Below are 27,131 nucleotides of genomic sequence, written 5' to 3'. Positions count from 1 at the left end.
CATTCAAACGACCTGACCTGATGCCAGCCGGGTGCTCGTTGATGTTGGTTTTCTTGCACCCCGCAAACATCCCACCACCCCTCACACACAAACACACGCGCCTCACACCTCATCTCTCTCTCCCCAAGGTAGAATGTCATTCTCCACAAACCCCAAAGAATGCAAAGAGTGGAACCATTCTATAGTAAATGTTCTCTCTCTCTCTCTCTCTCTCTCTCTCTCTCTCTCTCTCTCTCTCTCTCTCTCTCTCTCTCTCTCCACTTCTGGTAGAGTAATGAAATACTGGATTTTGTTTGTGAAATTCAGTTATCAGATTATTTTACCTAGATGTACACAAATACAAACATATGTACACATATTTATATAATACAGTTACACACACACACACACACACATATATATATATATATATATATATATATATATATATATATATATATATATATATTTATATATATATACATATATATACATATATATATATATGTATATATATACTTATTTATTTATATATACATACATAACACATATGTATGTATATAGTCATTTTATATATATATATATATATATATATATATATATATATATATATATATATATATACATGCAGTGTTATAAGAGAGAGAGAGAGAGAGAGAGAGAGAGAGAGAGAGAGAGAGAGAGAGAGAGAGAGAGAGAGAGAGAGCGCTACTGGTTACAAGTGTAGGGGGGAAATAAGTTATTGTCATGCTACTCAGCTACCTATTAACCTCAAAAAAGTTGCCAGTTGTGCTTTTTTATCGTGTGAATATATTTCTACACAGAAATTCTTTTGTTATCTTCTTCCTATACTAAATCACTAGAAATGTCTTTTATAGAATTCTCTGATGATGTATTTCTCAGTGAATGTGTTTCTCTCTTTGTGAATGTATTTATGGAATGTATTTGGTTTTTTGGATTTTTCATAATATATATTACGAAATGTGTGGATTCGAATTTGGATATGCTTATGTTAAAATATGTTTTTGATATAATTATTTCTTCAAACTAGTGACTACCTAACTTATTTCAATGGAAAGGTAATTATTATTATTATACAATTACATGCAATTTTAATACATAAAATGCAGAGGCTTCAATTATTTTAAAAGCCACGAATGAACATATATTATTTTTACGAAAAAGAATTAATATGTTCATTTAATATTACCCTCTGAATGACAGGTATATTATACTCAGGTACAAAATAACTTATATTTCGATGCACATTTTGTTTGTTCCGTGAACAAAATATATACATTTTGTTCTAGGTTGTCAAAGAACCTTAAAAAACAATAATCTTCAACATTTTTGGCCTTCATGACATCAGGTTCAACTTCCACGATAATCAAGCATCATTCAGGTAACTGATCCTGTTGTTAGGTACAGCTGGGAAGACACTATATGAGCAAAATGTCTCCATAACATACAAACTTGATTAATGAATCAGATTTAATAAAATATTGATATCAGAATTAATCTATATCCACCCCTGGACTGACAGGGGACTGAATATCAAGCACAGAATGGCGTCACAAAAGCACTGGTCATTGACGCCCTACATATGCCTATACAGCATCAAAAACTACAACGTGACAGTCGATGCTTTGGAAGATGGACAGTAAAAACCATTCGATCCTGCTGAGGAGATCAAGTTGCACTCACCTCATGAGCAGTACAGCTCGACGGAGCTATTCAAGGACCTTGTGGAACTGATACTGATACTGACGACCATTAATGACCCGTAACCTCGGGGTATTTAATACCCAGGTCGTACCCAAGGTTTGATGAGATTCCCCAATGCCAACTGGTCACGGAACAGGGGACATTTAACTTCGTGTTGTGAGTTCCTTGTGGTGGGATTTCGTTTTTAAGTTTTAATTAGCCAATAAAGTAAGTCTAGGTTTTGTAGGAAATACTTGGGGAAATTGTTTGCAATTTATTATTAAGTCGAAAGTTTGTAGGAAATAGTTGGGAAAATTGTTTGGTATTTTATTGTTGGTCAATAAAGCAAGTCGATGTTTTGTTTTGTAAGATATACACGCAATACAGAGATTTTGAGACTCAATCTCAACGTAAGTATCAGGTAAGGTGAGTTTGTAGGGAGTTTTATTTGGCTACGACTAAAATGTGAAATAGTTTCCCTAGTGCAGTCGTAGTATCTTCTGATCTGCTATTAAATATATGAGCTAAGAGCAAATTCATTCCTGCTCTCTGCTGCTGACGTCTCTTAAATTCCAGGTGTACTTCAAGCGAAGGTGCAGCGTATTACTACCCCACGACTATTCTCCTTGCATTTTAATACATTCTTTATATATTTATTATTTATTTCTTCTTTTTTAAAAGCGAGATCTGTTTTTTCTGTGTTTCCCTTTACCTCCTCTTACTTCTTCATCATGAACACCATAATATTCTTTGGAAGCTTGAATTTCAAGTCAGTGGCCCCTGTGGGCTTGTTCCATATGATTAGGGTTCATCTTCTGAATAATAATAATAATAATAATAATAATAATAATAATAATAATAATAATAATAATAATAATAATAATAATAATATCGGTTTTTTATTCTCTTATACCTATCTATTTATCACACTTTCCTGTAAGTTGTCTGTCTCTACAGGCTGATTTCCCTATGGAGCCCTCTTGCATTTATTAAAGTCTGTTGGCTCTGTTCATAAGAGTTTTCAGCTGAAGATTTAAAGAATGAAAGAAAGAGTCTGCTATACTAACTACTGTATTTTTATAAACGCGGTTACACTCCTTCACTGAATGAGAATTCCCATTTCAACATGAACGGTTGGTTTCGAAAGCGTGGAACGGTTATTGCATATTACTCTCGATAATACATCTCAAATAGGTACAGTAACCTTCATCCTTGCCTTCCGAATTCTATTCTAAATATTCTGTGAGGTTTTGAACATGAAAACCCTATTTTCACTAACCAATTTTATTTGGATACTGAAAATAAATTTCAGTGTTCCAAAAACGTCAGCTTAAGACGCACAATAAAAGCAAGATCACCTATGCCTGCGAGCATTATTGAGAGTTATATTAAATAATATTTTCACTGTCTTATGACGCTGAATTATTTTGATTTATTGTGAATTATTTTCTTTCATTCAACGCAAGATGGTCACCACGTTTGCAAAAAATAGCCAACAGCAGCAGCGGTCTCTCCATACATAAGACTTAGATAAAAAAAAATACCTATTTCAAGTATTTTCTGCAAAACTTCGACTTAACAGTAAATTGCAAACAATTTTCCCAAGTATTTCTGTTTACAAGCGACAAAAAAAAAAAAAAAAAAAATTATACCAGCGAATTTACAAGAAACTGATTCGACTGACGGGAATAAATTATTATCCAGATATACTGATTCGTCTTATAATAAATTTAACTTGCGGAAACTGAAGTGGAAAATATTTGTTGGGATTTAGGCTTCGTTGCCCACTAATACAAAAACCCATAAACCTTGCAATGACCATATTAGATCAAAAAAATTATTCGAGCTCGCGCGAGAGAGAGAGAAAGAGAGAGTCAGTCTTAATCTCCTTACGACGGCAAGAAATAATCACCGATATACAACAGGAATGAGAGAGAGAGAGAGAGAGAGAGAGAGAGAGAGAGAGAGAGAGAGAGAGAGAGAGAGAGAGAGAGAGAGTCTAAAATCTTCTTATGGAGCCTGCAATCAATCACTGATATACAACGAGAGAGAGAGAGAGAGAGAGAGTCTAAAATCTTCTTATGGCCGCTGCAATCAATCACTGATATACAACGAGAGAGAGAGAGAGAGAGAGAGAGAGAGAGAGAGAGAGAGAGAGAGAGAGAGAGAGAGAGAGAGAGAGAGAAATCTAAAATCTTCTTTTGGCGGCTGCAATCAATCACTGATATACAAGAGAGAGAGAGAGAGAGAGAGAGAGAGAGAGAGAGAGAGAGAGAGAGAGAGAGAGAGAGAGAGTCACGTTTCGATCACAGAGGATCTGACAATCACATGTCATTGGCTGTGATCTCAAACCAAGGAATTCACCTGCGGTTGCTTTAAGGAATCAGTGCTAAGATGTTTCTTTCTAAAATTAGCCAGTTTCTTTTTGACGTCAGGATAAAGACTTACAGTAGAAGAGGACGAAATGATTTTAGTCACGTCCTGTTACAAAGTTTTGTGCATTAAAATTATTTCATTCAAATCTAATACATATATGTTTTCTGTCTATTAACTCATAGAAAATGCTTCCCGTTATAAATCTTATATATTTATAGGATTTCAGTCACGTCTAATGCAGTATGGGTGTTTCCTATCCATTAACTTACAAAAATAGAAATCTTCCTGTTACAATGATTTTTGTATTTAAAGGATTTCCGTAACGTCTAATGTATTTTGAGTGTATTTCATATCAGTTAACTTAAAAAAATCTCTTCCTGTTACAAATTTTACGTATTTATTTGTTTATTCATTTCACTGATAACGAATGAGTATATTTTATAGACACTGCTTGAAAGGCAACACTCTTATATGTTATAATTTTTTAACTTTTAGAATTGACGTCTCGTTCAGGTAGCATACATGCGTAGGAAATAATTCTAATTGAATACATAAACTGATCTATTTCAGCATCAATATTTTATCTTTATTTTACTTTTAAAAAATTCAAAATATTTTTAGTGTCCTTTCTGAGGAGGTGATTCAAACGTCAAATATGTGTAAGATTAGACGGTTCGCCCTCCACGTTATCTGATGGGATAATCTGAGGTAGCCTTTGGCATAATTTCGCCTTCATTACAAATCCAATAATTTAATTCTCTATTTGGAGTAATTTGAATACAAAATTTAGGCCTAAGGCCAAGCGCTGGGAACTTATGAGGTCAATCAGCCCTGAAAATAATGTTGGAACAATTGTTAGAAAAGGGTTGAGGAAAGTAAGATGGAAGAAAGAGAATATGCACAGAGGTACAGCAAAAGGAATGAAAGGGGTTGCAGTAGCTAGGGGCCGAAGGAACGCTGACGGCACTACAACGTGTGACATTTAGATAATGGTAAAGAATCACGTCCAAAGCATATGTATATATATATACATATAAATATATATATATATATATATATATATATATATATATATATATATATATATATATATATATATATATATATATATATATATACATATACATATATATATATATATATATATATATATATATATATATATATATATATACATATACTTTGTGAGCATTACATGTAAAGACGTTCTTTGTATGTATGATTTTATAACCATTGTAAGGAACTGCACCCAAAGTATATGTGATTTCATGAGTAACATATGAAGTATGATTGATGTTATTTACGCACGTATGTACCTGGACAGGTACATACTTGCAGGTACATAAGTGCAGGTAGATGCAGGTACTAATGGAATGCATTCTACCCACTTCAATACTATGCTTCTGCAATGAGCAAATTCTACCTATTGAAGATTAACACATTCTTATCATTCTTAGCTTATGCCAAGTCAACTGGCCTAGAAATGAACGACGATTTCCTAGCTGAGAGTATTCTTAGAGAGAGAGAGAGAGAGAGAGAGAGAGAGAGAGAGAGAGAGAGAGAGAGAGAGAGAGAGAGAGAGAGAATTATATTTTTCCCTTGTTTTCGAAAGAGAGCGAGAGAGAAAGGCTATAATTTGTGTCCCTGTTTGAGAAACAGAGAACATATAGTTTGAGTCCTTTTGAGAGAGAGAGAGAGAGAGAGAGAGAGAGAGAGAGAGAGAGAGAGAGAGAGAGAGAAATTCTATTTTCCCTTGTTTCTGAAATAGAGTTAGAGAGAAAATATAGTTTGAGTCCTTTTGAGAGAGAGAGAGAGAGAGAGAGAGAGAGAGAGAGAGAGAGAGAGAGAGAGAGAGAGAGAGAGAGAAATTCTACGTTCTCCTTGTTTCTGAAAGAGAGTTAGAGAGAAAATATAGTTTGAGTCCTTTTTTCTATAGAGAGAGAGAGAGAGAGAGAGAGAGAGAGAGAGAGAGAGAGAGAGAGAGAGAGAGAGGCAAACGGCAACATTTCCTATTCATTGGCTTCTTCGACAGCAGCACCAGCAGCAGCAGCAGCGTCTGGTAATACTCTCTCTCGCGGTGGTACGACGGTCATTTGAGCTTGTCAAACTGGAGTTGTGTAGCTTAGTTCTCAAATTTCAACAGTATTTAGATCAGGTGTAGTCGGTAGTCGGGTTGGGGGGTGGGGGGTGGGGAGGTACGAATAGACCACATCCACCGCCAAGCAGAGTGAGGGACGATTCGTCCCCATTCGTACCCTGTTCCAGCTCGTCAACCTCGATTTTGGTTCATTTTTCGCGTTTCTTTACTTTTTTTTATTTATTCTGCTTGCGTGAAAGAAAGAAATGTTCTTGTAAGGTGTTTTAAGACGGGAACAATGAATTGGCATGTTATCAGAGCGGCCGATCTTTTCTAAAGAGTTGTTACTTTTTATTCTGTGTGTGTGTGTGTGTGTGTGTGTGTGTGTGTGTGTGTATGTGTGTGTGCAAGATTTGATGAGGAAGTTATTCATGTAAGGGAACGTACAGAGAACTTGTATGAGGGAGGTTACCTGTCTTTTAATTAACAAAAAAAAATGTCCTTTCATATAAAATCTGCATCGTCATTTCAATGTTTAACAGTATAGGCTTTCATGCAGTCGTGGTATCTTCAATACCCCTGCAAAGGAAAGCTTCCAAATCTTGTTCAAATCTTAGATATTTTGAATCTGGTTCCTCCTTTTACTAAATAACTATAATCTGTCCTTTAATTAAAAAAAAAGTCCTTTCAAATAAAATCTGCATCATTATTTCAGTGTTTATCAGAGACTTTCATACAATCTTGGAAAACTTTTAAATCTTATTCACGTGTTAGGTAATATGAATCTGATTTGGTCCACAGTTGTTGGTTACTTTTTTCGCTGAATATTATTATTTTTCGTTTTATGCAGATGGAATGAAAAATAAAAGTATTTATAATTATGTTAACAGATTGTTTTCCTTACGTGATGAAAAATTCGTCTCTTATTTTTAACGTTTAATGTTTTTAATGGCTTATGGCTGAAGAATTCATGAATGATTTAAAAAGCTATATTCTTTAACCTTGGTTATCCAGGAAGGCAGCCAAAAAAAAAACTAATATTAATGAAAAATGAATCAGGGACTAACGAAAGAAAATTGGAATTAAACTGCAAAGTACTGAAATGATTTCGTTATTTTTTAATCAGAAATACTTTCCAAGCTTGTTCGGGACTAACTGGAGAAAAGAAAGAGGATTTATTCTTTTTTTTTAAAACAATTCCATTTTTCAATCCCTACTGAAAATTCGACTAGGAACTGAATATGTAATTTAGTTCAGACGTGCGCTTTACTAAAAGAATTCTTCAATTTCATTTTTCCAGTTCTATTGTCAAGTAATGTCTCTCAGATTCAACTATGAACTGAATAAAGAACTGCTAAAATACTGATTCCACATTGGAGTGTACTAAAATAATGTTTAACCTTTCTTTTGAACGACTAATGTCTCTTAAATCATATTAAGAACTGCACGGAGAACTGCTAAGAATATCTTTCAGAGCCCATGGCGCTGAAATATATAGTTTATTTAATTCCTTTTATAAGGAATACCTACCTTATTTTATAATTAAATGTTTAGAGGGTCTGTGAACTTTATTAAAATCAAAAGAAAGGAGTCCTGAAATAATTTTCATCATTCTCTAGGGCAGCAACGCTATTTAAATTGTGAAGCAAACTTCCAGAATAATTGCTAACTTGATCAATGCAAATTTGCTGCGTCCTGGAAAAAGAACCGTTTCCAATTCTGTGATCAGTAATTGCCAATTTCCCTTTTTTTGGCCTGTAATGCTTCTCAAATTCATGCTACAGTAATGTTTCTCAAATGCCTGTTAAGTCAAACAAAATGTGCAGAAATAATATCTATCTCCCTATTCCTGCTTGTTAAGTCAAACACTGGAATATGAATTTCTTTCATAACATCTCCCTCCCGCACCTAAAATACTACTGACTTGCCTCTCACCTTTCGGCCGAGTTTTACATTCTTCCTTCGAACGCACTAGACTGGAAGAAGAAGAAACACAGAGAGAGAGAGAGAGAGAGAGAGAGAGAGAGAGAGAGAGAGAGAGAGAGAGAGGGGGTGATGCCTGCGTTTTACTGGATGAAATATCAGACTAATTGTAACCTAGTTTTGTCTGAGGGAGTTGTGTAATTGCCTCTAGGGACATCGAGACGGGTTTACCTCGTCGAGGTCCTCCCATTTAGACTTTAAATGATGGGTGGTTCGTGGTGGTAGGTTCCCGTTTCCCAACATTAGCAGTTATGACTTGGACCATCGAATGGCCCCACTTGTCAATTTTTCACAAGTGGTATTTTAACCGAGATCTTTCATATTATCAATTGATCCCTGATCCCCTTTTCCTGCCGAGAGAGAGCAACCAGATCTGCTGAACAGCGGCACCAATACGCAGTAAATGTGCCTTGTTGTCGAACATCTCAGTTCCAGAGGGCCTTCATTTCTCACACCGTTGGAGTATGGCACAGTCTCCCTACTGAGGATATTGTGCAACTGGAACCTTCAAAGTTCAAGCGAAGATGCAATGCATTCGTATCATTGAGTAATTCTCCTTGTATTTTATAATTCACTTACATTTTTATCTGTTTATTTATTAATTTCTTAATTTATTTTTTTTCTTTTTTATTGACTGGTCTATTCTTTCTGGGTTTCCTATTGTCTTCTGTTAACGCTTTCAAATGAATACCACATTCTTTAGCAGCTTGAATTTCAAGTCAATTGCCCTTATGGGCTTGTTCCATATGGATAGGGTTTATCTTCTGATTAACAATAATAATGATAATAATAATCATCATCATCATGAGATATTACTCTCTCGTATCATATTTTTTCACTCCTCTCCTCCCAAGTTGTGACACAGAGCAGCAGACTGAAACCACGCGTATAATTCAAAAACTCAAAAAAAAAAAAAAAGCGAGGAAGTTAAAGAGTACCACATTCTAGAATTGAATGGCATGACGGGCTCTTAAATTTTAGAAGAGGGTTGGGACGTCCAAGTAAGCTCCCATAATAACCCGTGAGGTTGTAACAACTTGAAGAGATTTAAAAGTGGGCTGTTATTAGTTATATACTGATGTTATTTTTGCTATAGTAAATTCTCCTACTGATTAGAGATTTCAGCCAATAGTCAATGTTCTTAAACTTATCTATTCAGTTAAAATAATGACTAGGTCAGCGGAATTTTGAGTTAAACTGCACAGTTTCTTGTCTACAACAGTAAGTGAATTATTGTCGAGGAAATTAATGATTACAGATGATTAACGGCTGTAGTTATAAGTCTGTGGTTTGTTACGTAAGAATTAATAAGTTTTTTTTGCAGAAATTCTGTGAAATGTTGAGGAGAAACGAGTTTTCGTTTTGTGGAATAAAATGTTCCAGTGGAAACCATAATATTACAGAGACTATCAGTAACATTAACAAGAATCTGTGAGTTTGCTGATTCCATCAAAATATACTACAGTATTTCCTTTATTTATATAAGGTAACTTTTACACGTCGTTTGTGATTTAATAATAATAATAATAATAATAATAATAATAATAATAATAATAATAATAATAATAATAATAATAATAATTATTATTATTATTATTATTATTATTATTATTATTATTATTATTATTATTATTATTCAGAAGATGAACACTACTCATGTGGAACAAGCCCACCACAGGGGCTATTGACTTGGAAATCAAGCTTCCCAAGAATATTATGGTGTTCATTAGAAAGAAGTAACAGAAGGGAATAGGAAATGCAGAACGAAGAGATTAGATATCAGAAAAAATACCAAATCAGTAAAATAAATAAAAACATAAGCAAATGATCAAAATACAAGGAGAATTGTTTTAGGATAGTAATGCATTGCATCTCCCTTTGAACTTTTGAAGTTCCAATTGCACGACATCCTCAGTAGGGAGACTATTCCACAGTCCAACGGTGTGAGGAATAAAGGTCCTCTGGAACTTTGGAGAAGTTCGACAGCGAAGCACTGAGGATGACTGCTATTATTAGGAAGAAGCGGATCCTCTCCTAAACATGTCCTGTGAAACAGGATGGCTGCAAGATTCGAGCTGATTTTAAATGGGCTCTTCGCAATTTTCCTTATATTTCTTTTCTCTTCTGTGTTAATATTAGTCAATAATTAACCAATGTTCCCACGATGGGAGAGAGAAATACATCAAAAGCGTGTGTACAGTGGTTATTATTATTATTTTTATTATTATTAACCAAATTGTAGAACACATTGTTATAATAATAATAATAATAATAATAATAATAATAATAATAATAATAATAATAATAATATTATTATTATTATTATTATTATTATTATTATTATTATTATTATTATTATTATTATTATTATTAACCAAATTTTAAAGGATATTCGTAGCTCCGAAAATAAAGTAGGAAGAAAATATCTAAATTCAGGTTCTTTCAGATCAAGATACTGATACGATCTATTCGAAGTTTTATATTTTTATAAACCTGAGCCATAAACCACCCTTAAGAGTCTTCTTCTCTGGTGAATAAGCCTCTCTCTCTCTCTCTCTCTCTCTCTCTCTCTCTCTCTCTCTCTCTCTCTCTCTCTCTCTCTCTCTCTCTCTCTCATTGATTTTATAAGATTCCAAGAAGAAAATGTTCTTCCCAGGTGAATAAGCTCCTCCCCCATCTCTCTCTCTCTCTCTCTCTCTCTCTCTCTCTCTCTCTCTCTCTCTCTCTCTCTCTCAGCTTTTGGCTTAGGAGATCCCTTGGAAAGAAGATTTTTCTTCTATTATTCATATGTCTATGCCCTGGCCTCAATAACATACTCTTCTAATTTATTTGTATGCATTACATAACTGGTTTACTGTTTACAAATATTTAAAAAACAAACTAAAAGCTTTGATTTATAATAATTTTCTTACATTTTTTCCCACGTATTAATTAATTTATTATTGTTTTATTTTCCAATAACCGACCTCTTTTTTCTGTATTTCCTATTACCCTCTGTTACTTATTTCAAATGAATACCATAAAATTCTTTGGAAGCATGAATTTCAAGTCAATAGCCCTGTCGGCTTGATCTATAATAATATGGTTTATCGTCTGAATAATAATAATAATAATAATAATAATAATAATAATAATAATAATAATAATAATAATAATAGTCTTTGGAAGCTTGAATATCAAGTCAGTGGCCCTTGTGGGCTTGTTCTATATGAATATAGTTCAGCTTCTGAATAATAATAATAATAATAATAATAATAATAATAATAATAATAACGATTATTATGCAAATCAGCAAAGAGTTCCCCAACCCCCTCTCTTCAAAAGAACGGTTCAGTTCGCATGCTTACAATCTCACGAACTTCGAAATATATCACCATCATCCCGAGCTACACGAACAATTTCCTCGAACCCGTCCACCAAGTGGCTCCCAACATCGTCCAGCCTTGTATAAACCTCCTCTAAAAGCAGCAGTTAAGAGACTCGTCGTCTTCAGGAGCCGAGCAGCCAATAAGTTCCTTCGATCAACCGCGCGTCGACAGGTCCAATAATGCAGACACTTCATCGATTCTATTTTGCGTATGATTTTACAGCCAAAGGAGTCCGGTTCCTTGTGGGCCTTAGTCTACTCCTCCTCCTTCCTCCCCGCCCCCACCCCCCACCCTCTCACTTTCCTATCTCCTCCTGGATCCTTACCCCCTTCCTAAACATCCGACGAATGCCTGCAAATTAAAAGGTGGGTCTAGTTCCTACAGCAGCGTAACCGGTAGTAGTAACTCGCCTCCATAAGCGTCATCTTCAGCAACATAAAGCGATTGTTAGTGGCCCATGACTGCAACAGCGTCCCATTGTGGTGTCGTGGGAGGAGCAGGATATTCACTCGCAGGGGAGACAAGGAATCTTGTAAAGTCGAAAGAGAGAGAGAGAGAGAGAGAGAGAGAGAGAGAGAGAGAGAGAGAGAGAGAGAGAGAGAGGCTTATTCACCAGGAAAGAAAACTCTGTTAAAGGAATCTTCTAAAGTTGAAAGAAGTTAAGAGAGAGAGAGAGAGAGAGAGAGAGAGAGAGAGAATTTCATCCTCAAATACGTAACAGAACCATTTTCAAATGTACGTTATTGGTAGCTAGCTTCAGCAAAAGAGAGAGAGAGAGAGAGAGAGAGAGAGAGAGAGAGAGAGAGAGAGAGAGAGAGAGAGAGAGAGAGAATCACCTATTTCCTCCGTTTTAAGGGAAAAACAGGAGATTCTTTTCTTCTCGCGAGAATGCTAAATAGCTGAACAGATTAAAGAAAAGGGAACTTGATGAAAGAACTTGATGGGTGAGCCGTTGCATAGGCCGAACCTTTCGAAGCTTTTGAAGCTTAAGCTGTGGTGATGGTGGTGGTACTGACCGCTTGCTTGCTTGCTTGCTTGTGTGATCTTGTGCGAGCTTCTTCTCCTGGATCAAGATCGAGTATCAAAGAGATGATGACGTGTGGTTACAGATGGGTACGATTCTAGGAGGAGGACAGATAGTCTTCTTCTTCTTCTTTCCTCACCACTTCCTCGTCTTCTTGTACTTCTCGTTCTGTTTTTACTTCCTGTTCTTCTTCTTCTTCTTCTTCTTCTTCTTCTTCAGCTCTTTCTTTTCTCCTTCCCAACTTCCTCGTCTTCTTGTGCTTCTTGTTCTGCTTTTACCTCCTGTTTTTCTTAGTGTTCTTTTCCTCCTATGTCTTTTCTCTTCTTCTTTCTATTTTCTTAATTCCTCTGGGCCTCACATTATTCTCTCTTCCTTTCATTCCTGTTTTATCTTCGTATTTTTCTCTCCCTACGTATTTTTCTCTTCTTTCTATTTTCTATTTACTTCTGGCCTTATCTTATTCTCTCCCGTATAAATTTAATTCAGAAATTACTCATTTCAACTGTAGGTGCAAATTCATATATATTACGATTTCATTCACAAAAGGAGAGTTATTATCCTGATGAATGAGTCAAGTTCATTCATAGCCTCACTGCTAATTTGTGAATGAATGACGCGTGCGGAGGCCTTCTTTATTTCATTCGCATATAATATCCAGGTTTCATTTCCATTATATATAGACGTATATATATAAACTGTATATATATATATATATATATATATATATATATATATGTATATATATATATGTATATATATATATATATATATATATATATATATATATATATATATATATATATATATATATAATATGCTATAGCTATTTTACCCCGAAAGACATAGTGAGTTCAAATCCTGCTTGAGAGCGGACGTTCAATTTTCTAATTTAATTGTCAGTTAGTGAAAGTGATTCCTTTTTCTGTAGTTAGAAAAAGAGAATTATACACTCACGCATAAAACACACATATATAAATATAAATATATATAAATATATACAAATATATTATATATGTATATATGTATACTACATATATATACATATATATATATATATATATATATATATATATATATATATATATATATATATATATACATATATATATATATTTATGTATTTATGTGTGAATGTATATTATTCTTTTTCTAATAACAAAAAAGGAATCACTGTCATAAACTTTATCTGCCTCTTCCTACTCTAAATCTCATTAAATGACAGAAGTAAACCCTAAACTTTATCATTTTATTTTACTGACGTCGATTTGCTATTGAAAAATAATTCATTTTCATTTGAATTTACTTTGTAAAGAATAATCATTGGAAACTGACTCTACTTTTTCCTCCGGATGTTGTGCAATTAGAACTTGAAAAGTTCAAGGGACGATGCAGTGCATTGCTACCCTGAAACAATTCTGCTTGTATCTTAATAATTTTCTTACATTTTTATCTTTATTTATTAATTTTTTTAATTTATTTGTTTCTTTTCTAATAAATGATCTCTTCTTTCTGTATTTCCTATTACCTTCTTTCAAATGAACACAATATTTTTTGGAAGCTTAAATTTCAAGTCAATGGGCCCTGCAGTGGTCTGTTCCATATGAATAGGGTTCATCTTCTGGATAATAATAATAATAATAATAATAATAATAATAATAATAATAATAATAATAATAATAATAATAATAATAAAATCCGAGTGGATCTGATCATGTTTGTCCTCCCCCGGGTGACAGTAGGGAAGACATGACACAGCCGCCCACCCCCTGTAAACCAGTTTGTCCGCCCCGGGTAGGGGCGGGGTAGGTAGGGGAACGTAGGGGGGTTGGGGAGATATCCACTCCCCTCATGTAAACCTGTTTGTCCGCCCTGAGCGGGGGCTGGGTAGGTAGGGGGATCGGGAGGGTAGGGGATATGGTAGCCCCGTAATAATAATATACTTTTGAAGCTTCAATTTCAGTTCAATGGCCCCTGTGGTGGGCTTGTTCCATATGAATAGGGTACATCTGAATAATAATAATAATAATAATAATAATAATAATAATAATAATAATAATAATGGGTAGCCTAGGTCTTTGAAGCAATGATAACTATAAGTCAAGTTTGTTTCATATAGCCAGTTTCTCTCTCCTTCGTTCGTCCAGCATCATACCACTATTTGTACGCATGCGCGTCCTTGCAGGCCAGTGTGTGTGTGGTCTCTCTCCCTCTCGTTATGCGCCATTCACTATGTCTACATCCAGTGGAATTCCCTAACAAATAACTTTAGCCCTTATTCCCGGTCGAAATAAGACTGCTTGCGTATACTTTCCGTCAGTAAATGGTGAGGTCGTGTTCGCTGGACTTTTGGGTAATTAAAAAAACAGTCATAACTCTGGTATTTTGTGACAGATGTCGCCTTGAAGAGTAAAAGGGGACGGGGCCTTCAAGGAAGCGTCTTGTACGAGAAGATTGGAATTATTTTCGAAGATTTCAGAAGGGAATTGTAGACTATTGAACGTAAATTGAAACAAGCGTCCTTAGGCTAAATATTTTTATATCCTCTTTAAATTTTCCTTACGATCTGAAACGTCGGTAGTTTATACTGATATAGGAAAGCCGAGTAAGCACGAATAATTAAATTAAATAATATAGAATGTTGCATGTCAGTTGAAAAATGCGTCACTGACCTAAACATTTTTATAATTTCTTTAAGTTTTCCTCAAGTTTTGAAAGAACGGTAGTGTTCGATATTCTAAAAATAGAGGGGGTTTAATCATAATAATCAAAGGAAATTGTATGGCATACTGAACGCACTCGACCTCAGGCTAAATATTCTTCGATTTTCTTTAACTTTTGCTCGCGATTTGAAACGACGGTAGTACTCGGTACTCTGAAAAGAGGAGAGGTTGGGGTGGTTCGTTTATGCTGATGCAGAAAACCCGAGATAACAAGAATCAATAAAGGAAATTGTATAGAACAATGAATGTCAATTGAAAAATGCGTCCTTAGGCTAAATGGTTCTTAGATTTTCTTAAACTTCTTTTCCTCACGATTTCAAACGGCGAGTGTTCGATACTCTAAAAAAAAAAGAAGAAACGGTTTAGATTTCTACAGAAAACCCGAATTATCATGAATAATTAAAGGAAATGGTTTAGAAGCCGTCCTTGGGCTTAAGTTTTTTTTATATTACCTTTACCGTTTCCTTATTTGAACAATGGTAATGTTCGGCATTCTTAGAAAAAAAAGCGTTGATGTTGATATTGATACAGAAACACCCAAGTTAGCACGAATATTTTTTTCGCAGGAACTGTCCTGATTCAGGAAAAACTTTTTATTTATTTATTTATTTATTTATTTCTTTATTGCTTGTATAAAGAACCCTATATCCCGATAAATGGAAAATTGTTCTATATACAAAAGTAAAAAAAAAAATCAGAATCAAATGCATAAATTACCTCAAAATTCAAACCACAAAAATCCCAGATTCCGATAAATAAAATGTTCCATATACAAAAATAAGAATAAAGAAATTTCTGTTTCAAAATATAGAATTACTCTAGATTGAAATCACAGAAATCCGTAAATTCGATAAAAAAAAATGTCATAATCTAGAGCAAGCACAAGATTCTGTAAAATTCACGAATAACAATCGCTAATAAACAAACAACAGACAGTAAATCTTCTCCAATTGTAAGACTCAAAATGGTACTTACTTTTGCGTTCGTTGGTCCCGGAATGTCATAACTGGCAGACTCCTGGAAAAGAAAAAAATATTCATATTAAAGGTATATTATAAAACTTCAAATACACTTTAAAATTAAAAATCTATAAAGCAGTCTCAATTTCTATCTTTCTTTAAACCTTCAGCTGGAAATCCTTATGGACACAGTCAACTGACTATATAAACCAACGAGGGTTCCTAAGGGAAATCAGCCTAGAGAGAGAGAGAGAGAGAGAGAGAGAGAGAGAGAGAGAGAGAGAGAGAGAGAGAGAGAGAGAGAGAGAAATAAATAAATACGAGGGAATATTAAAAATAAAACGTCAGTAGAAAGCAGGGAAAATTTGTTTCTTTGATCTCTCTCTTTCTTCTCTCTCTCTTCTCTTCTTCAAATCTTAAATAAAAAATGGACAGAGTAAATAAAATAAATCCAAAGGGAAATCAGCCTGCAGAGAGAGAGAGAGAGAGAGAGAGAGAGAGAGAGAGAGACGAGTGTTAGGAAAAGGTGATAAATAAATAAATAAATGAATAAATATGAGGGAACAGAAAATAAAACCAATACACCCGAATTCAGTGACGTCAGTAGAAAGCAGGGAAAAATTTTCTCTTAGCTCTCTCTCTCTCTCTCTCTCTCTCTCTCTCTCTCTCTCTTCTTCTTCAAATCTTCAGCTAAAAACCCATATGGACAGAGTCGACAGCACTATAAACCCAAGAGGGCTCCAAAGGAAAATCAGCTGCAGAGAGAGAGAGAGAGAGAGAGAGAGAGAGAGAGAGAGAGAGAGAGAGAGAGAGAGAGAGAGAGGAAAAGGTGATAAATAAATAAATATGAGGGATTAGGAAATAAAACCGATACACCTGAATTTAGGAGACGTCAGCCTCAGCAGCAGCAGAGAGCAGGGATGAATTTGCTCCTCTCTGAAGCATCGGGAGATGAGAAGATTCCTCTACAACTGTACAAGGCAAACTATTCCGCATTCTAGTTGTAGCCAAGATAAAACTCCTAGTAAACCGAGTAGTATTAAACCTGATACTAGAAAAAGAGAGTTTAGTTGACTTGTATTTTTTTTTTTTTTACATTTCTTTCTGTATTGTGGAATGGTTCGAATGAGTAATATATCAATAGTGGTCATTGATACTGAAGAGATTTAAAATTAACATATTTGGGAAAGTGGTCGATTACAGAAATAGAAATACGTGCTGTGGGAAAAAAATATTTTTGTTGCTGGTTTGAGACTCGACGAAACAAGGAGAGATTCTATAAATACATTATCTTAATGTACGTATGTTTTTATACATGTGTGATAATTGTGTGTGAATTGATAAGTATATACTGTATGTGTATGTGCGTGTTTCTATATATATATATATATATATATATATATATATATATATATATATATATATATATATATATATATATATATATATATATATATATACATATATATATATATACATATATATATATATATATATATATATATATATATATATATATATATATATATATATAAAACATCCCATTACAGCACTTAAATCATTATCCAATACAATTAACCCTTACCGATAGCCAGGGAATTAACTGCCTTCTTCTGCGACGCCTTTTGCGAGGAAAAATAAATAAATAAAAAAAAAATAAATAAGTGAAAATCCCGGAACGATATCTGTCACCAGAGCCAGACCCATTTTTATGAAGACTTTCCGAGTGTCTGAGGACACTGTGAAATATTCTTTATTTCACGTTCTTCTCGTTCAGAACGTCACCGCCGAGTGCATAGCGAACGAAATGTGAAAAGGGTGAAATAAGGTCAGATGTATTTCATAAAATGAGTGAATATATATAATATATATTTTTTCGAAGATTTTTGCTAGAAGGAATTCAACATTGGGGGAACCGAGATGACATGAATATAGATTTGTCACATATTTTATTTGTATTTTTTTATTTAATACCGATAAAATCTATGCTTAATTGTACTGTCTGTTTACTTTGTATGATACCCACGTGTTGCACGTGTATTATGACGCCACATGCACGATAACTTCTATATTACATAGAGATATACAATAATCCTTTTTCTAAGTGTATGACAACTTCAGTTTCTTGCGCATAAACGTGTACGACACACACACACACACACACACACACACACACGCACACACACGCACACTTACACACACACACACACACATATATATATATATATATATATATATATATATATATATATATATATATATATATATATATATATATATATATATATATATATATATATATATGTAATATATATAAATATATGGTATATATACAAAATTGATACCTTTAAGAGAGGACTAGAGAGAAGAGAGAGAGAGAGAGAGAGAGATAAGATAGAGAGAGAAATTAAATTATCTTATATATATATATAATTTATAACAATATCAATATATATATATATATATATATATATATATATATATATATATATATGTGTGTGTGTGTGTGTGTGTGTTTATGCGCAAAGAAACTGAAGTTTATGCATACAAACAAATATATAGTTATATATATATATATATATATATATATATATATATATATATATATATATATGTATGTATATACACATTTAAAAATATGCATATATATGTATATATACATATATTTATATATATATGATATATACAATACTCTCTCTCTCTCTCTCTCTCTTTCCACCCACGTACCATAACCCAACCCTCGAGATATCACACACTCCATCCATTGACGCTCGTGCATTAAGAGGCGCGCTAATAATTTTATTGCGCACAATCTGCGCGCGTGCGAGTGCGTCAGTGTCGAGCTCAGGACGTTTGCCGTGTGTGTGTGAGTGTGTGTGTGTGTGTGTGTGTGTGTGTGTGTGTGTGTGTGTGTGTGTGTGTGTGTGTGCGCGCGCGCATGCGAGGGGTTATTGTTTTCGTACAGCTTGCACTATATAACGCCCCGAACAAAATGCAGGCTGTAAACGATTTATTTATCAGCTGGGTGTGAATGCAGCCTCCGCCTTTACTCTGATTTGTATAAGGGAGATGCGGGAAAAGCATCTGGGCCATAAACTGTGGGGTAGGTGTGAATTTCTGGGGCGGGGGGGAGAGGAGAGAAAGAGAGGAGAGAGAGAGAGAGAGAGAGAGAGAGAGAGAGAGAGAGAGAAGGAGAGGGGGACTGAATGGAAAACAAGAGAGAGAGAGGAGAGAGAGAGAGAGAGAGAGAGAGAGAGAGAATGGAAAAAGAGAAGAGAGAGAGAGAGAGAACTGAGAGAGAGAGAGAGAGAGAGAGAGAAGTTTAACTGAATGAGAGAGAGAAGTTTAACTGGATGAGAGAGAGAGAGAGAGAGAGAGAGAGAGAGAGAGAGAGAGAGAGAGAGAGAGAGAACTGAATAGAGAAGCGAGAGAGAGAAGTTTAACTGGATGAGAGAGAGAGAGAGAGAGAGAGAGAGAGAGAGAGAGAGAGAGAGAGAGAGAAGGTTAACTCTGATAAGAGAAGAGAGAGAGAGAGAGAGAGAGAGAGAGAGAGAGAGAGAGAGCAATAACAAAGAATACAATAAAATACAGAATACACTATCTAAACGAACACCGCTCACCGGATTAATCCCAGGGTTCCATCGGCATTCAGCGCAACGGGCGGCTGGCTGATTTACGGCATCGCTTTGCCAAGTCTTTACGAAGCAGCTTTTTAAATCATGTCTCCAGTCGCTTTGTTTTCCAAAGATGACCGTTCGCTTCTGTTGCTTATAAACAATATGTGGTATTTTATTTCTAATTCATTTGTTTACGACGAAAATACTTCAGTCTGTTCGTCAACTAAGTCTTTAATTTATGTGAAATACGAATGCATGTTTCCCTCTCTCTCTCTCTCTCTCTCTCTCGTGGAAGAATTAAAGAATAATCATATGAAATTATCTGGTTTAGGAAAACTTAAAATCCTCTGCTCTAAATATAGGGAGAAAAACGGATGACGTTTCTCTCTCTCTCTCTCTCTCTCTCTCTTGTGGAAGAATGAAAAAACAATGATATTAAAGTAGCTGATTTAGAGAAAGTCAAAATCCTCTGCTGTAAATACCGAGAGAGAGAGCGAAAGAGACAGAGAGAGACAGAGAGAAAGAGAGAGGTTCTACTGATTATGATTTTGTTACATAAGTAAATTACCATTTATCGTAAAATTACTCCCATTCTGTTTATTAATCCTGCGCTCATAAGATACACATCCCTTAAAGTAAGGGTAACCTCTAGTCAAACCATTAGGAATTCATCAATAAAACATAATGATTTCACTAGGGACAAGCAATACTCATTGTTATTATTATTATTATTATTATTATTATTATTATTATTATTATTATTATTATGAAGACAAGCCCTGTCCATATGGGACAAGCCCACCACAGGTGCCAATGGCTTGAAATTCAAGCTTCCAAAGAACATTATGGTGTTCATTTGAAAGAACCAACAGAAGGTAATAAGAGGAAGTACAGAGAGAAAAGATCTATTATTATAAAAGTAAACTAACAAACTAATAAATAAACAGATTAAAATGTAACAAAATCTTCCTAATAACAGATTATCTTTACAATGACTACCCCCACCACCACAAGCTGCAATGTTTTATATACAAAATCCATCATCATTTTATAACTAATGACATGCACGTAACGCTGCTTAACAGGACATCACCATCGCTTGCAACAAAAATTTTCGAATTAACACTCTGAAGGCAGGTCCTGATATGCTTCATTCTCTGATAATTTCGGGTTTGATGAACTGCCGGCTATTGTCGGGTAATAAATCTTTCATCTGGCTCTGTATCCAGTCCCTCGACTCCCCTAACAGACCCCAGGAAGCCCCTAGTCGTTAGCCCGTCCCTAAAGGCCTCTGGATACAGGAACGATACTCGTCGAGGTGTTGTTTGAAACTTATAATTAATATTATCTGGGAACTTTTCCGGGTGAAGGAATGATTGACAGGCGGTACGTTCCTTTGACGGACAGCAAATAGGACAAGATACTTTAGGAAAGGGAGGATGGATGCAGGCAATCCCTCACGCACAGGCACACATACACACGCACACACGCAGGCACACATATAGAGAAAGTTGTTGCATGAGGCGAGCCAATTGCTGGCTACAACAGATTGCAAGCGCTTGCTGTGTATGTACCGTGAGGGGAGGGTAGCAGCCATGTTGGTAGGAGGAGGGGGGGAGAGCGAGGGAGATGATGATGTGGGGAGGGGGGGAGGAGGAGGAGGAGGAGGAGGAGGATGAGGAGGAGGAGGAGGAGGAGGAGGAGGATGAGGAGGAGGAGGAAGAGGGATTTCTTTAAGGTAGGAAGGACGGATATTAGGATATCCTGTCCCCAGAGGATATTTTTTAAAATTTATGGTCAGATATCAAATATCGGTCTGCCTGTATATTTATGTCAATCAATATTTATATTTGATTTTAGATTACTGTAATATTATTATCGCTTAGTAATACTCAGTTTCTCTGTCTACACGCACACACTTACATACGTTCTACACACACACTTACAAACGTACATTTATATATATATATATATATATATATATATATATATATATATATATATATATATATATATATATATATATATACATATACATACATACATACATATATATATATATAATATATGTATAAATATATATATTATATATACACATAAATATATATGTATATACAGTATATATAAGTATACAGTATACACATAAATAAAAATCATCTACATTCACGAACGGCTATTTTTCTCTCAATCCACAAATCTGAATTAATTTACTTTTCAAAGTCTATTCTCGACCATTCAAAGTCATCTTTACCTGCAATTATTCCCAATGAAGCTGGCCTTGGGTATACCGTATAGGTTACCAGCAGTCGATATTTTTTCTGTAACTAAACCTAGGGTCTCTCTCTCTCTCTCTCTCTCTCTCTCTCTCTCTCTCTCAATGCATTCGCAAGCCTCCAAAACTTCAAAGAAAAGGCAAGACATTAGAATTCGTATCAGATTTTTGTCTTTCAATAATTTTTATTTATTGCGCTTTCAGTCTCTCATATCTGGTCGCCAGTACTTCGTATACGTAAGAGGCTGCGCGCGCAGATTCCGTCCGATAAACGCTATGTTTTAACGACGTGCTGAAGACTTCAAAGACCTCTGGTGATGAGAAGCTACTACGTGGATATAAATTGTTACTCAGATGTGACTGTCGTTTGTAAAAAAAAAAAAAACCTCGCTCTTCAGGAGTTATAAGAATGGAATGGAATACAAATTTTATCAGTTCCTAGTTGGACGAACCGGTAGAGTTCTCGGATAGCACTCTGCTAGGTCCGAGTTCGAGTCTCCGGCCGGCCAATGAAGAATTAGTGGAATTTATTTCTGGTGACAGAAATTCATTTCTCGGTATAATGTGGTTCGGATTCCACAATAAGCTGTAGGTCCCGTTGCTAGGTAACCAACTGGTTCTTAGCCACGTAAAATAAGTCTCATCCAGCCCTAGGAGAGCTGTTAATCAGCTCAGTGGCCTGATTAAACTAAGGTATACTTAACTCAAACTTAGGTCAGAGGCCAAGCGAATCTGGGACCTATGATGAGAAAGGGAAACTGAGAGTGACAAATGTTTTATTGAAGGTGTAACGGGAGGAGGAAATCCTCTTGCAGTGGCACAATGAAACAAATGTTAGGAGAAGGTTAAGGAAAGTAAGGTGGAAGAAAGATCATACGAATGGATGTACAGTAAAAGGAATGCAAGAGGTTGCAGCTAGGGGCCAAAGGGACACTGCAAAGAGCCTTAAGTAATGCCTACAGTGCACCTTGTGAGGTGCACTGACGGCACTGCTCTCCTACGGGAAGGAGTTATAGGGTGACCAGTGGCCTTTTAGATGATATTTTATTATTATTATTATAATCAGAAGATGAACCCTATTCTTATGGAACAAACAAACCACTGGGGCAATTGACTTGAAATTGAAGCTTCCAAATATTATTATTATTATTATTATTATTATTATTATTATTATTATTATTATTATTATTATTATTATTATCAAAAAGATGAACCCTATTCTTATGGAACAACCCATCACAGGGCAACTGACTTGAAATTGAAGCTTCCAAATATTATTATTATTATTATTATTATTATTATTATTATTATTATTATTATTATTATTATAAAAAGATGAACCCTATTCTTATGGAACAAATCACAGGGGCAACTGACTTGAAATTGAAGCTTCCAAATATTATTATTATTATTATTATTTATTATTATTATCATCATCAAAAGATGAACCTTATTCTTATGGAACAACCCCATCACAGGGGCAACTGACTTGAAATTGAAGCTTCCAAATATTATTATTATTATTATTATTATTATTATTATTATTATTATTATTATTATTATTATTATCAAAAAGATGAACCCTATTCTTATGGAACAACCCCATCACAGGGGCAACTGACTTGAAATTGAAGCTTCCAAAATTATTATTATTATTATTATTATTATTATTATTATTATTATCATCATCAAAAAAAGATGAACCCTATTCTTATGGAACAACCCCATCACAGGGGCAACTGACTTGAAATTGAAGCTTCCAAATATTATTATTATTATTATTATTATTATTATTATTATTATTATTATTATTATTATTATTATCAAAAAGATGAACCCTATTCTTATGGAACAACCCCATCACAGGGGCAACTGACTTGAAATTGAAGCTTCCAAATAATTATTATTATTATTATTATTATTATTATTATTATTATTATTATTATTATTATTATTATTATTATCAAAAAGATGAACCCTATTCTTATGGAACAACCCCATCACAGGGGCAACTGACTTGAAATTGAAGCTTCCAAATATTATTATTATTATTATTATTATTATTATTATTATTATTATTATTATTATTATTATTATTATTATTATTATTATCAAAAAGATGAACCCTATTCTTATGGAACAACCCCATCACAGGGGCAACTGACTTGAAATTGAAGCTTCCAAATATTATTATTATTATTATCATTATTATTATTATTATTATTATTATTATTATTATTATTATTATTATTATTATTATTATTATTATTAAAAGATGAACCCTATTCTTATCATCACAGGGGCAACTGACTTGACAAGCTTCCAAATATTATTATTATTATTATTATTATTATTATTATTATTATTATTATCAAAAAGATTATTATGGAACAACCCCATCACAGGGCAATTGACTCGAAATTCAAGCTTCAAATATTATTATTATTATTATTATTATTATTATTATTATTATTATTATTATTATTATTATTATTATTATTATTATTCAGAAGATGAACCCTTTTCATATAGAACAAGCCCAGCACAGGGGCCACTGACTTGAGATTCAGTTTCCCAAAGAATAGTGAGTTCTTTTGACAGAAGTTACTAAGATAACAGGAAATAGAGAGAGATCAGTTATTAAAAAAAGAAAAATGATTTAACAAATTAACAAATAAATACATATATTATAAGTAACAGAGGGCAATGGGAAATACAGAAAGAAGAGAACAGTTAATAGAAAAGAAAAAAATAAAATAACAAATGAAATCATTCAAAGGGCAAGCCATCCCTTCACTAAGGCGGCGAGTGCACGCGATGTAGCTCATGACGTCACGTGCAAAGGCTCCTCCCTTAAAATCAACAACCCCCCCCAACAGGCATTTCCGTCTCTCATAGAGATAGAGTTAAGAAGAAGAAGAAAACGATGAAAAAAAATAATAATATAAGAAGATAAAATAATAATAATAATAATAATAATAATAATAATAATAATAATAATAAGAAGAAGAAGAAGAAGAAGAAGAAGAAGAAGAAGAAGAAGAAGAAGAAGAAGAAGAAGAAGAACAACAACAACAACAACAACAAGAACAAGAAGAAGAAGATACGTCGGTCAGTAAGGGTTCAAAAGGGTTGATGGCCTCTCATCATAAATATCAGCTGACTCTAGAGAGTATTTCAGTCACATGAGCAGATGAATTTCAGACCAATGACTGTTCGTTTCAATAAATGGTTTCAGGAAAGTAATGTTTGGGTTTTTTTTTATAAGTTTGAGGGGTTACATATATATTGTATATTTGAACTAAGGAATGAGAGATACAATGAGACATTGTGCTGGATAATAATAATAATAATAATAATAATAATAATAATAATAATAATAATAATAATAATAATAATAATAATAATAATAGTAATAATAATAATGTTGTAATAGTGGTTCTGAATTTAACATATGTATTTATCAAAATACTTTACAAATGGGAAAATTTAGAGACGTTTCACTATTATTATTATTATTATTATTATTATTATTATTATTATTATTATTATTATTATTATTATTATGCAAACGTTTGCAACAAGATGAATTTATATATATATATATATATATATATATATATATATATATATATATATATATATATATAGTCACTTCATCTTGTTGCAAACGTTTTATAATAATAATAATAATAATAATAATAATAATAATAATAATAATATAATAATAATAATAATTAAAACGTCTCTTAATTTTCCCATTCGTAGAGTATTTTGATTTTTATTTATATATATATATATATATATATATATATATATATATATATATATATATAGATAGATAGATAGATAGATAGATAGATAGATAGATAGATTTTTATATATGAGCATATATATATATATTATATATATATATATATATATATATATATATATATATATATATATATATATATATATAGATAGATAGATAGATAGATAGATAGATAGATAGATAGATAGATTTTATATATGAGCATATATATATATATATATATATATATATATATATATATATATATATATATATGTGTGTGTGTGTGTGTGTGATTTTGACTTATATATGACTCTCTCTCTCTCTCTCTCTCTCTCTCTCTCTCTCTCTCTAAGCCACGAGAGAAAAAAATTCAAATGTCTCTCTCAGAAAGCTGCAAAAATAAATATAAAAAACTGTATATATGTAGTCTTAGCTCTCTCTCTCTCTCTCTCTCTCTCTCTCTCTCTCTCTCTCTAAGCCACAAGGAGAGAAAAAAAATTCAAATGTCTCTCTCAGAAAGCTGCAAAAATAACAAGACAAAACCGTATATATGTAGTCTTAGCTCTCTCTCTCTCTCTCTCTCTCTCTCTCTCTTTCTAAGCCACAAAGGAGAGAAAAAAAATCAAATGTCTCTCTCAGAAAACGACAAAAATTACAAGAAAAACGTATATATTTAGTCTTAGCTCTCTCTCTCTCTCTCTCTCTCTCTCTCTCTCTCTCTCTCTCTCTCTCTCTCAGCTGCACGAAAAGAGGAAATAAGTCACATTTCTCTCTCAGGAACCGCCAACAAAAATAACAAGAAATAAAATAAACAAATAAATAAAGATAAACAAATTAAAAACATTCCCTTTGTTTCGCCAAGATGAACATCAGGTTAAACGAATTGGCGTGATTATATTTTTTTCAAACCCTTATTCTCTCCCCAGTCAGTCTCCGGTTACAAGTACCGCTATTACTACTGCTCCTGCTCCTGCTCTGCCGTGGTAGTACAGTACCGTCAGTGTACCGTCAGTGTACCGTCGTCCGTGCCCTTACGCCAGAGTGATGGACAGAGGGAGGAGGCTTAGCAGACGACCCTGAAGATGTTATCAGGATTTCCTCAGTAAGGGCTTCTTTTCTTAACTGTTCAACTTCCAATTATAATTTCTTATGATCAACTTCTTGTGTGTCTTACATATGTTTGTGTATGTATGTATGTATGTATGTATGTATGTATGTATATACATACATACATACATAAATACATATATATACCG

The 27,131-nt window shown here is 33.8% G+C and overlaps 1 protein-coding gene across 1 annotated transcript in view; it reads right to left on the bottom strand.

The window, feature by feature from the left end:
* The window catches only part of LOC136832107 (uncharacterized), a 132,709-nt gene that overhangs the window by 56,189 nt on the left and 49,389 nt on the right, over positions 1–27,131 (bottom strand). The window contains exon 2 of the mRNA XM_067092787.1: positions 16,207–16,248. Coding sequence (XP_066948888.1) covers positions 16,207–16,248 — 42 coding nt within the window. The remainder of the gene's footprint in view (positions 1–16,206; positions 16,249–27,131) is intronic.

The sequence above is a fragment of the Macrobrachium rosenbergii genome, chromosome 49, assembly GCF_040412425.1.
Source record: "Macrobrachium rosenbergii isolate ZJJX-2024 chromosome 49, ASM4041242v1, whole genome shotgun sequence".
Classification (NCBI taxonomy): Eukaryota; Metazoa; Arthropoda; class Malacostraca; order Decapoda; family Palaemonidae; genus Macrobrachium; species Macrobrachium rosenbergii.
This window is presented reverse-complemented; position numbering and strand designations above follow the sequence as displayed.